We start from the raw sequence: 12,108 nt of genomic DNA, 5'->3' as shown, positions 1-12,108 counted from the left end.
CTAGTAACCTAGAGTCCCAGGCTAATGCTCTGGGGACATGGGTTCAAATTCCACCAGGGCAGATGGTGGAATTTGAATTCAGTTAAGAAATCTGGAATTAAAAGGCTCATCTAGTGGTGACCATGAAACCATTGTTGATTGTTGTAAAAATGCATCTGGTTCACTAATGTCCTTTGGGGAAAGAAATCTGCCGTCCTTACCTGGTCTGGCCTACATGTGACTCCAGACCTACAGCAATGTGGTTGACTCTTAAATGCCCTCTGAAGTGGTCAAGCAAGCCATTCAGTTGTATCAAACTGCTACAAAGTCTAAGAAACAGAATTAAACCGGACGGACCACCCAGCATCGACCTAGGCACCGGAAACGACAACAGCAAACCCAGCCCTGTCGACCCTGCAAAGCCTCCTAACTAAAATTTAGGGGCTTGTGCCAAAATTGAGAGAGTTGTCCCACAGACTAGTCAAGCAACACCCTGACATAGTCATAGTCACAGACTTATACCTTGCAGACAATGTTCCAGACACCACCATCACCATCTCTGGATACATCCTGTCCCACCGGCAGGACAAACCCCCCAGAGGTGGTGGCACAGTGGTATAGAGTCGGGAGGGATTTGCACTTGGTGTCCTTATCATTGACTCTGGACTCCATGAAATCTCATGGCATGAGCTCAAACACGGGCAAGGAAACCACCTGCTGATTATGAGCTGCCACACCTCCGTTGGCTGGTGAATCAGTGCTACTCCATGTTGAACACCAATTTGAAGAAGCACTGAGGGTAGCAAGTGCACAGTATATACTCTGGGTGAGGGACTTCAATGTCCATCATCAAGAGTGGCTCGGTAGCACCAGTGCTGACAGAGCTGGCTGAGTCCAAAAGGACATAGCTGCTACGCTGGGTCTGCAGCAGGTGGTGAGGGAACAAACAAGAGAGAAAAACCTACTTGACCTCATCCTCACCAATCTACCTGTCAAAATGCATCTGTCCATACCAATATTGGTAGGAGTGACCACCGCACAGTCCTTGTGGAGACCAAGCCCTGTTTTAACATTGAGGATAGCCACCATCGTGTTGTGTGGCACTACCACCGTGCTAAATGGGATAGATTTCAAACAGATCTAGCAACTCAAAACTGGGCATCCATCAGCAGCAGCAGAATTGTATCCAACCACAATCTGTAAACTCATGGCCCAACATATCTTCCACTCATTACCATCAAGCTGGGTTGACCAAGCCTGGTTCAATAAAGAGTGTAGGAGGGCAGGTCAGAAGCAGCACCAGGCATACCTCAAAAATGAAGTGTCAGCCTGATGAAGCTACAACACAGGACTACTTGCATGCCAAACAGCGGAAGCAGCATGTAATAGATTGGGCTAAGTGATCCGGATCAGATCTAAGCTCTGCAGTCCTACCACATCCAGTTGTGAATGATGGTGGACAATTAAACAACTGACACGAGGAGGAGGCTCCACAAATATCCCCATCTTCAATGAATGGGGAGCCCAGCATACCAGTGCAAAAGACAAGGCTGAAGTATTTGCATCCATCTCGGCCTCCTCAGCATCGCAGATGCTAGTCTTCAGCCAATCCAATTCACTCCATGTGATATCAAGAAACATCTGAAGGAACTGGATACTGCAAAGGCCCTGACAACATTTACTTTAGAGATACAGCACTGAAACAGGCCCTTCGGCCCACCGAGTCTGTGCCGACCATCAACCACCCATTTATACTAATCCTACACTAATCCCATATTCTCTACCACATCCCCACCTGTCCCTATATTTCCCTACCACTTACCTATACTAGGGATAATTTATAATGGCCAATTTACCTACCAACCTGCAAGTCTTTTGGCTTGTGGGAGGAAACCGGAGCACCCGGAGAAAACCCACGCAGACACAGGGAGAACTTGCAAACTCCACACAGGCAGTACCCAGAATTGAACCCGGGTCGCTGGAGCTGTGAGGCTGCGGTGCTCACCACTGCGCCACTGTGCCGCCTGACAATATTCTGACAATAGTACTTGTTACAACCGAGGCGGGCTCAGTGCACTGTTTTTCTAATCCACTTCTCCGCAGGTCACAACATATATTTACATTTTTTCCCAGTTACTGATTATGGTCAATCATAGACTCTATTTTTATCCCAGAATTTTTTTTTTTATCTTCATTCATTGGATGTGGGCGTCGCTGGCTAGGCCAGCATTTATTGCCCATCCCTAATTGCCCTTGAGAAGGTGGTGGCCTTCTTGAACCACTGCAGTCCATGGGAGGTGGGTACACCTACAGTGCTGTTAGGAAGTTCCAGGATTTTGACCCAGCGACAGTGAAGGAACGGCGATATAGTTCCAAGTCAGGATGATGTGTGACTTGGAGGGGAACTTGCAGGTGATGGTGTCCCCATGCAATTGCTGCCCTTGTCCTTCTAGTTGGTAGAGGTTTTGGGTTTGGAAGGTGCTGTCGAAGGAGCCTTGGTGCATTGCTGCAGTGCATCTTGTAGATGGTCCACACTGCTGCCACTGTGTGTTGGTGGTGGAGGGAGTGAATGTTTGTAGATGGTGTGCCAATCAAGTGGGCTGCTTTGTCCTGGATGGTGTGAAGCTTCTTGAGTGTTGTTGGAGCTGCATCCATCCAGGCAAGTGGAGAGTATTCCATCACACTCCTGACTTGTGCCTTGTAGATGGTGGACAGGCTTTGGGGAGTCAGGAGATGAGTTACTCGTCACAGGATTCCTAGCCTCTGACCTGCTCTTGTAGCCACGGTATTTATATGGCGACTCCAGTTCAGTTTCTGGTCAATGGTAGCCTCCAGGATGTTGATAGTGTGGGATTCAGCAATGGTAAATCCATTGACTGTCAAAGGGAGATGGTTAGATTCTCTCTTGTTGGAGTTGGTCATTGCCTGGCACTTGTGTAGCGCGAATGTTACTTGCCACTTATCAGCCCAAGCCTGGATATTATCCAGGTCTTGCTGCATTTCTGCACAGACTGCTTCAGTATTTGAGGAGTCACGAATGGTGCTGAACACTGCAATCATCAGCGATCATCCCCACTTCTGACCTTATGATTGAAGGAAGGTCATTGATGAAGCAGCTAAAGATGGTTGGGCTCAGGACACTACCCTGAGGAACTCCTGCAGTGATGTCCTGGAGCTCAGATGATTGACCTCCAACAACCACAACCATCCTCCTTTGTGCTAGGTATGACTCCAACCAGCGGAGAATATTCCCCCTGATTCCCATTGAGCTCAGTTTGGCATCCAGATAGTCCTGTGTTGTAGCTTCACCAGGTTGACACTTCATTTTGAGGTATGCCTGGTGCTGCTCCTGGCATTCCCTCCTACACTCCAGGGTTGGTCTCTTGGCTTGATAGTATGGTAGAGTGGGGGATATGCCGGGCCATGAGGTTACAGATTGTGGTTGAGTACAATTCTGCTGCTGCTGATGGCCCACAGCGCCTCATGGATGCCTAGTTTTGCATTGCTAGAAATCTATCCCATTTAGCATGGTGATAGTGCCACACAACACAATGGAGGGTTTCCTTAATGTGTAGGCGGGACTTCGTCTCCACAACAACTGTGGTCACTCCTACCAATACTGTCATGGACAGATGCATCTGTGGCAGGCAGATTGGTGAGGATGAGGTCAAGTATGTTTTTCCCTCTTGTTGGTTCCCTCACCACCTGCTGCATACCCGCCTAGCAGCTATGTCCTTTAGGACTCAGTCAGTTCGGTCAGTAGTGGTGCTACCGAGCCACTCTTGGTGATGGACATTGAAGTCCCCCACCCAGAGTACATTCTGTGCCCTTGCCACCCTCAGTTCTTCCTCCAAATGGTGTTCAACATGGAGGAGTACTGACCTATTAGCTGAGGGAGGTGGTAATCAGCAGGAGGTTTCCTTGTCCATGATGCCATGAGACTTCATGGGGTCCAGAGTCGATGTTGAGGACTCCCAGGGCAACTCCCTCCCGACTGTATACCACTGTGCCGCCACCTCTGCAGGGTCTGTCCTGCCGGTGGGACAGGATATACCCAGGGATGGTGATGGCAGTGTCTGGGACATTGTCAGGTATGATTCCTTGAGTATGACTATGTCAGGCTGTTGCTTGACTAGTCTGTGGGACAGCTCTCCCAACTTTGGCACAAGCCCCCAGATGTTAGTAAGGAGGACTTTGCAGGGTGGACAGGGCTGGGTTTGCCATTGTCGTTTCCGGTGCCTAGGTAGATGCTGGGTGGTCCGTCCGGTTTCATTCTTTTTCATTGACTTCATAGCGGTTAGATACAACTGAGTGGCTTGCTAGGCCCTTTCATTCTTCATAAAATAAAATACACCAGCCAGCTTTCTTCAATAAACAACAAAATTATCAGTTTATTATAAAACAAGTCTTAACCAGTAATGATGCAAAGCATGAACACACTGATTGAAATACAAATGTTCCCTTTTTACCTTAGCCACACACACACACAAACACACAGATCACCAAAAAAATAAAGAGACTTACTCTTAAGGGCTCTATTACAAAAAAAACAGACAAAAAGAATATTTAGGCCAGATACTTGCTAATTTTTGAAGAAAAAAGAGAAGGCATGGAAAGATAGCAGATGTCTTTTGTTTTGGTTTGGTGTCCCAAGTATGCGTAGTCAGTTGGATCTTCCTAGTTCATGTCTGGCAACGTTGAAGATCAGTTTGGGTAGGCTTTCCAGAAAAAGTGCAGTAACAGGGGTTTCAGACAGTTCCTTGCACTTGCTTCTCAGAGCCTTTCAAAGAGATGGAAAACTGACAGGCTTTTCAAAGAGCTGGAAAAGACTCAATTGGGGTTTGCTCCCTCGGCAAGTTTTCTCCAACTGTCTATTTAACACTGTCCGTATCCCAACTCACTGTCCAGAATGAAACCAAATACATCTCAGGAGTCAGGCCTCCTGACCCCTATAAATCGTGACTTGTCACTTCTTTGTAGCCATCTTTCCCCAAGTCATAAAAGCCCCCTGCTGGGTATTTATCTGAAAACAGGTGCCTTCAAGTAACTTAAATAAAAGCAAATTACTGTGGATGCTGGAAATCTGAAATAAAAACAAGAAACGCTGGAAATACTCAGCAGGTCTGGCAGCATCTGTGGAGTGAGAAGCAGAGTTAATGTTTCAGGTCAGTGACCCTTCTTCAGAACTGATAAATATTAGAAATGTAAAAGGTTATAAGCAAGTAAAGCGGGGGTAGGGCAAGAGATAACAAAGGAGAAGGTATAGATAGGACAAGGTCACAGAATAACTGACCAGAAGGTGGTGGAGCAAAGGCAAATAATATGTTAATGGTGTGTTGTTAGACAAAGCATTAGTACAGATAGGGTGTTAATGAACTGAAAACTGATCAGCCACAAGCACAAACATGAAAAAAGTGGGTAAGCAAACTGAACAAACTAAGATGAAATAAAATAAAATAAACACAAAAAAATATAAAAAAAGGAAAAAGAAAAAATAACTAAAAATAAAAGTAAAATGGGGGGCCTGTCATGCTCTGAAATTATTGAACTCAATGTTCAGTCCGGCAGGCTGTAGTGTGCCTAATCGGTAAATGAGATGCTGTTCCTTGAGTTTGCGTTCATGTTCACTCGAACACTGCAGCAATCACAGGACAGAGATGTGAGCATGAGAGCAGGGGGGAGTGTTGAAATGGCAAGCAACTGGAAGCTCAGGGTCCTGCTTGTGGACTGAACGGAGGTGTTCCGCAAAGCAGTCACCCAGTCTGCATTTGGTCTCCCCAGTGTAGAGGAGAACACATTGTGAGCAGCGAATACAGTATACTACATTGAAAGAAGTACAAGTAAATCACTGCTTCACCTGAAAGGAGTATTTGGGGCCTGGGATAGTGAGGAGAGAGGAGGTAAATGGGCAGGTATTACACCTCCTGCGATTGCAGGGGAGGGTGCCATGGGAAGGGGACGAGGTGGTGGGGGTAATGGAGGAGTGGACCAGGGTGTCACAGAGGGAACGATCCCTTCGGAATGCTGACAGGGGAAGGGAGGGGAAGATGCGTTTGGTAGTGGCATCACGCTGGAGGTGGCGGAAATGGCGGAGGATGATCCTTTGGATATGGAGGCTGATGGGGTGGAAAGTGAGGACAAGGGGAACCCTGTCGCGGTTTTGGGAGGGAGGGGAAAGGGTGAGGGTAGAGGTGCGGGAAATGGGCCAGACATGGTTGAGGGCCCTGTCAACCACAGTGGGGGGGATTCCTCGGTTGAGGAAAAAGGAAGACGTATCAGAAGCGCTGTCATGGAAGGTAGCATCATCACAGCAGATGCTTCGGAGACGGAGAAACTGGGAGAATTTATGCCTTCAAGTAACTGTTGTTTACAAGCTCCATCCAAAAGATCTTCTGATGGCTTCATTTAAACTAAAAAACATAGTTCCAGCATCTGTGGAATCTTTTTTCAATTTTAAAATACAAATCCTCATAATTTAACAAAAAACAATGGAAGAAATCGTAACATACCGAAGACTTGTGCTCCAGAACTAGCCGCACCCCAAGCTGTTCCAGTACAGGTACAACACTGGCATCTACTCGGCATTGTGGAAAAATGCCCAGGTCTGTCCTGTGCACAAAAACCAGGACAAATCCAACCCGGCCAATTACCGCTCTATCAGTCTACTCCTGATCTTCATCAAAGTGATGGATGGTGCCGTCGATAGTGCTATCAAGTGGCACTTGCTCAGGAATAACCTGCTCATTGACGCCAGGGCCATTCAGCTCCTGACCTCATTACAGCCTTGGTCCAAACATGGACAAAAAAGCTGAACTCTAGAAGTGAGGTGAGAGTGACTGCCCTTGACATCAAGGCAGTATTTGACCGAGTATGGCATCAAGGAGCCCGAGCGAAACTGAAATCAATGGGAATCGGGGGGGAAAACTCTCCTCTGGTTGGAGCCATACCTTAGCAGAAAGGAAGATGATTGTGGTTGTTGGAGGTCAATCATCTCAGTCCCAGGACATCACTGCAGGAGTTCCGTAGGCTAGTGTCCTAGGCCCAACCATCTTCAGCTGCTTCATCAATGACCTTCCCTACATCATAAGGTCAGAAGTGGGGATGTTCGCTGATGATTGCGCAATGTTCAGCACCATTTGCAACTCCTCAGATACTGAAGCAGCTCATGTCCATATGCAGAAAGACCTGTACAATATCCAGGCTTGGACTGATAAGTGGTAAGTAACATTCACGCCACAAATGTGTCAGGCAATGACCATCTCAAACAAGAGAAAATCTAACAATCTCCCCTTGCTGTTCAATGGCATTACCATCGCTGAATCCCCCACTATCAACATCCTGGGGGGGTCACCATTAACCAGAAACTGAACTGGACCAGCCACATAAATGCTGTAGCTACAAGAGCAGGTCAGAGGCAGGGAATTCTGTGGCGAGTAACTCACCTCCTGTCTCCCCAAAGCCTGTCCACCATCTACAAGGCACAAGTCGAAAGTGTGATGGAATACTCTCCACTTGCCTGGATGGGTGCAGTTCCAACGACGCTCAAGAAGCTTGACACCATCCAGGACAAAGCAGCCTGCTAGATTGGCACCCCATCTACAAACATTCACTCCCTGCACCACCGACGCACAGTGGCAGCAGTATATACCATATACAAGATGCAACTCCCAAGGCTCCTTCGACAGCACCTTCCAAACCCACGACCTCTACCACTTAGAAGGACAGGGGCAGCAGATGCATGGTAACACCATCACCTGCAAGTTCCCCTCCAAGCCACACACTGTCCTGACTTGGTACTATATCACCGTTCCTTCACTGTCGCTGGGTCAAAATCCTGGAACTCCCTTCCTAACAGCAATGTTGGTGTACCTACACCCCAAGGACTGCAGTGGTTCAAGAAGGCAACTCACCACCACCTTCTCAAGGGCAAATAGGGATGGGCAATAAATGCTTGCCTCGTCACTGATGCCTACATCCCACAAACGAATAAAAGAAAAGTTGTTTCTTGTATTTGTATTTCCAGGGCCGGACTTCCTGTTAAATGGGAGGAGGTAGTGATCTGAATATGCACCCTGAAATAAAAGCAAAATACTGCCGATGCTGGAAATCTGAAATAAAAATAAGAAATTCTGGAAATACTCAGCAGGTGTGGCAGCATCTGTGGAGAGAGAAGCAGAGTTAACGTCTCAGGTCAGTGACCCTTCATCAGAACCCTTCTTCAGTTCTGATGAAGGGTCACTGACTAGAAACGTTAACTCTGCTCCTCTCACCACAGATGCTGCCAGACCTGCTGAGTATTTCCAGCATTTCTTGTGAATATGTACCCTACTCCATCGCCCTGATTTCTGCTCAGGGTTTTTTCCCTTGGGGCCAAATATTTTATTAGCAGGGGTGGGGTGGGAATGAGGGTGGGTGGTTGTCAGCCCTAATCTTGTGCTTCAGGTGGAGAGTGGTGGGAGATATGATGGTATTATTTTTTGGATGAGATTTACTGGGTTGGAATAAGATGGAATTTCTGTCTTTGCCAGAAATTACAGCTTTCACAATTTCAGGAATGGTATTTATAAAATTGATGTCTGAGTTCCTGTTTTGGGAGGTTAAAATGACATTTTTCTCATCCAATTTTTGAGTTACCAGAAAGAATGGATTGAAAAAGCACATTGATATCTGAAATTTACACTGGAGCTTAATTCCACGTCGCACTGGCACAACACAATACCATTGATGGGTTTTACATTAAGTGTTATGTATCAGACATGTAACCCTGTAAATGCCCCAAACAGTTGATCAACAGATACTGCAGGTAAATGATGACACTTTTAACATGAAATTTCCCACTGGCAGAGCCTGACTTGGGGACTATCAATGCAATTTGAGATGCAAAGTTGCCACCCGCAAATTTCTAATAGTCTTTTAACAACAGATGAATTTGTTAACCGAGGTATTTTTATGTCCATGCAGCAAAACACCCTGCAACCACAAAAAAAAAACGAGTTAAGAAGAAGCCAACACGTGAGTCAATACCAGGTAAACATCCAGCTCAACATGGTTGATATTGGGGATATTGGAGCCAAGCGAAGAAAGGGAAGGGTGAAGGGAGAGGCAATGGGAGGACAGGAGAGAAAAGACAAAAGGGGGAAAAGGAAAAGGAAGATCAACAGGGAGTCAGGATTTGAGGAACAGGTATGGAAGGTGTGATTGGGAGCATGGAAGGGTGGATGGTAGATGGAAAAGGTGGAACAGGGAAGATGGTGAAAGGTGAATGGAACATGGAAGTGTCTGGAAAATCTCTTGGGGGTGGGGATTGTGTTGAGTTACCTTTCCCTTCCTGAAGCTTGCCTTGTCTTTTCATTGAGGAATAATTTTTCATACTCCCAGAGCACAGGGGAGGTGAGGATGAGGAACATGTGCCTTACTCTGCAGCCTGGAATTTCTCCTTGAAAGGGATTGTTTTATACCTAGGAGTTATCTGCTTCGGGATTGGTGAGGGGAGATGGGTTGGTGGTGTTTCTCATCCCACACTTTGTGCTAAGGGTGGCGAGTGGCGGGAACTGTACTGGAATTATTTTTAGGATGAGACTTACTGGGCTGAAGTGAGATGGAATTTCTGTCTATTCTGAGAATTACAGCTTTCAGTGTATCATGAATAGTTATAGAGTTATACAGCACAGAAACAGGCCCTTCAGCCCATTGTGTCTGTGCCAGCCATCAAACCCCTACTGATTCGAAACCCATTTTCCTGTACTTGGCCCATAGCCTTGTATGCTATGGCATTTCAAGTGCTCATCTAAATACTTCTTAAATGTTGTGAGGGTTCCTGACTCTACCACCTCTTCAGGCAGTGTTCCAGATTTCAACTACCCTCTGAGTGAAAAGATTATTCCTCAAATCCCTCTAAACCTCCTGCTCCTTACCTGAAATCTATGCCCCCTGGTTATTGATCCCTCCACTAAAGGAAAATGTTTCTTCCTATCTACCCTATCATAGCCCCTCATAATTTTGTATACCTCAATCAGATCCCTCTCAGCCTTCTCTGCTCGAAGGAAAACAACCCTAGCCTTTCCAGTCTCTCTTCATAGCTGAAATGCTCCAGCCCAGGCAACATCCTGGTGAATCTCCTCTGCACCCTCTCCAGTGCAATCACATCCTTCCTATAGTGTGGTGCCCAGAACTGTACACAGTACTCCAGCTGTGGCCTAACTAGCGTTTTATACAGCTCCATCATAACCTCCCTGCTCATATATTCTATGCCTCGACTAATAAAGGCAAGTGTCCCATATGCCTTCCTAACCACCTTATCTGCCTGTGCTGCTGCCTTCAGTGATCTATGGACAAGTACACCAAGGTCCCTCTGACTCTCTGTACTTCCTAGGGTCCTACCATCCATTGTATATTCCCTTGCCTTGTTAGTCCTCCCAAAAAGCATCACCTCACACTTCTCAGGATTAAATTCCATTTGCCACTGCTCCGCCCATCTTAACAGCCCATCTATATCGCCCTGTAATCTAAGGCTTTCCTGCTCTCCATTTACGACATCACCAATTTTTGTGTCATCTGCAAACTTACAGATCATACTTCCTATATTCACGTTTAAATCATTAATGTACACTACAAACAGCAAGGGTCCCAGCACCGATCCCTGCAGTACACCACTGGTCACAGGCTTCCACTCGTAAAAACATCTCTCGACCATCACCGTCTGCCTCCTGTCACTAAGCCAATTTTGGATCCAATTTGCCAAATTGCCCCGGATCCCATGGGCTTTTACCTTCTTGACCAATCTCCCATGCGGGACCTTATCAAAAGCCTTACTGAAGTCCATGTAGACTGCATCAACTGCTTTACCCTCATCTACACATCTAGTCACCCAAAAATTCAATCAAGTTTGTTAGACACGATCTCCCCCGACAAAGCCATGCTGACTATCCCTGATTAATCCCTGCCTCTCCAAATGGAGATAAATCCTGTCCCTCAGAGGTTTTTCCAATAGTTTCCCTACCACTGATGTTAGACTCACTGGCCTGTAATTACCTGGTTTATTCCTGCGACCCTTCTTGAATAATGGTACCACATTCGCTGTCCTCCAGTCCTCTGGTACCTCTCCTGTGGCCAGAGAGGATTTGAAAATTTGTGTCTGAGCCCCTGCTATCTCCTCCCTTGCCTCACATAACAGCCTGGGATACATCTCATCTGGGCCTGGGGATTTATCCACTTAATTTGGAAGTTGATGTTTGAGTTTCTGCTTTGGAAAGTTGTTCTTCTATTGAAGTTATTTGAAAAAATACATCCATGTCTTTACCCTGGAGCTTAATGCTGAGTCTCCCTTCCACAACACTGTACCAGTTTTACACCTAATGTAATGCATCAGACACTTAACCCTATAAATACCAAGCACAGTGCCACCAACAGATAGTGCAGGTAAATATTGACACTTTTAAAAGGAGTTTTCTGATTGGCAGAGCCTGACATAGGGGAGTTTCAATGCAGTTTGAGATGGAAAGTTGCAACCTACACAGCTGGCTGCATTTTGTGCAGGCGGCAAGGCTCCTGGTGCGGGCCGAAAAAGCGGGGAGATCCCTGCCTCTGCATTTTTTCGCCGCCCCCGCCCCAGAGCGATCCTCCAGTCTTTTGGGGTTTTGGGGTCAACGTTTTAGGAGGCGGGATCCCCTTCCCTTCAAAGACTTTATAGGGATGTGGATCCTGCCTCCAAGAGCTGCCACTGGCCAATCATAGGGCCAGCAGCCCAGCAGTTTCGGCAGCGGCACTAGGAACGGTGGCTACTGCCGGTACTGCAGAGGCCTTGGACCCAGGCCCAGCGGTGGAACCCTGAACACAGGTTGGTGAGTCTGGAAGGCCCTGGCGACGAGGGGTTGGGGGGTGTTTGTTCATTCCACGGGGAGGGGTGCCCGGGGGGTACATTCGTACCCGGGGGGTGTCCTCCGTGGACCACAAATTGCCTTCGAAGGAGGGACACCACCAAGCCCACAGGGAGGGCAGCTCGTTTTACAAGGCGCTGTAAGATCATAGCGGTAGCGGGAAGAGGACCTTAATTGGCCATTAATAGGCCACTTAAGGGCCTCATTTGGCCTCTGGGTGGGAAGGTCGTCTTCGGCCTATCCTGCCCCGGAA

General features: G+C 47.1%; 1 protein-coding gene across 1 annotated transcript in view; it reads left to right on the top strand.

The window, feature by feature from the left end:
* Positions 1–12,108, top strand: part of LOC137377390 (neurofilament heavy polypeptide-like) — a 187,512-nt gene that overhangs the window by 122,074 nt on the left and 53,330 nt on the right. Inside the window, exon 23 of the mRNA XM_068046968.1 lies at positions 8,941–9,006. Within this exon, the coding sequence (XP_067903069.1) occupies positions 8,941–9,006 (66 nt within the window). The remainder of the gene's footprint in view (positions 1–8,940; positions 9,007–12,108) is intronic.

Source organism: Heterodontus francisci, chromosome 15, assembly GCF_036365525.1.
Source record: "Heterodontus francisci isolate sHetFra1 chromosome 15, sHetFra1.hap1, whole genome shotgun sequence".
Classification (NCBI taxonomy): Eukaryota; Metazoa; Chordata; class Chondrichthyes; order Heterodontiformes; family Heterodontidae; genus Heterodontus; species Heterodontus francisci.
This window is presented reverse-complemented; position numbering and strand designations above follow the sequence as displayed.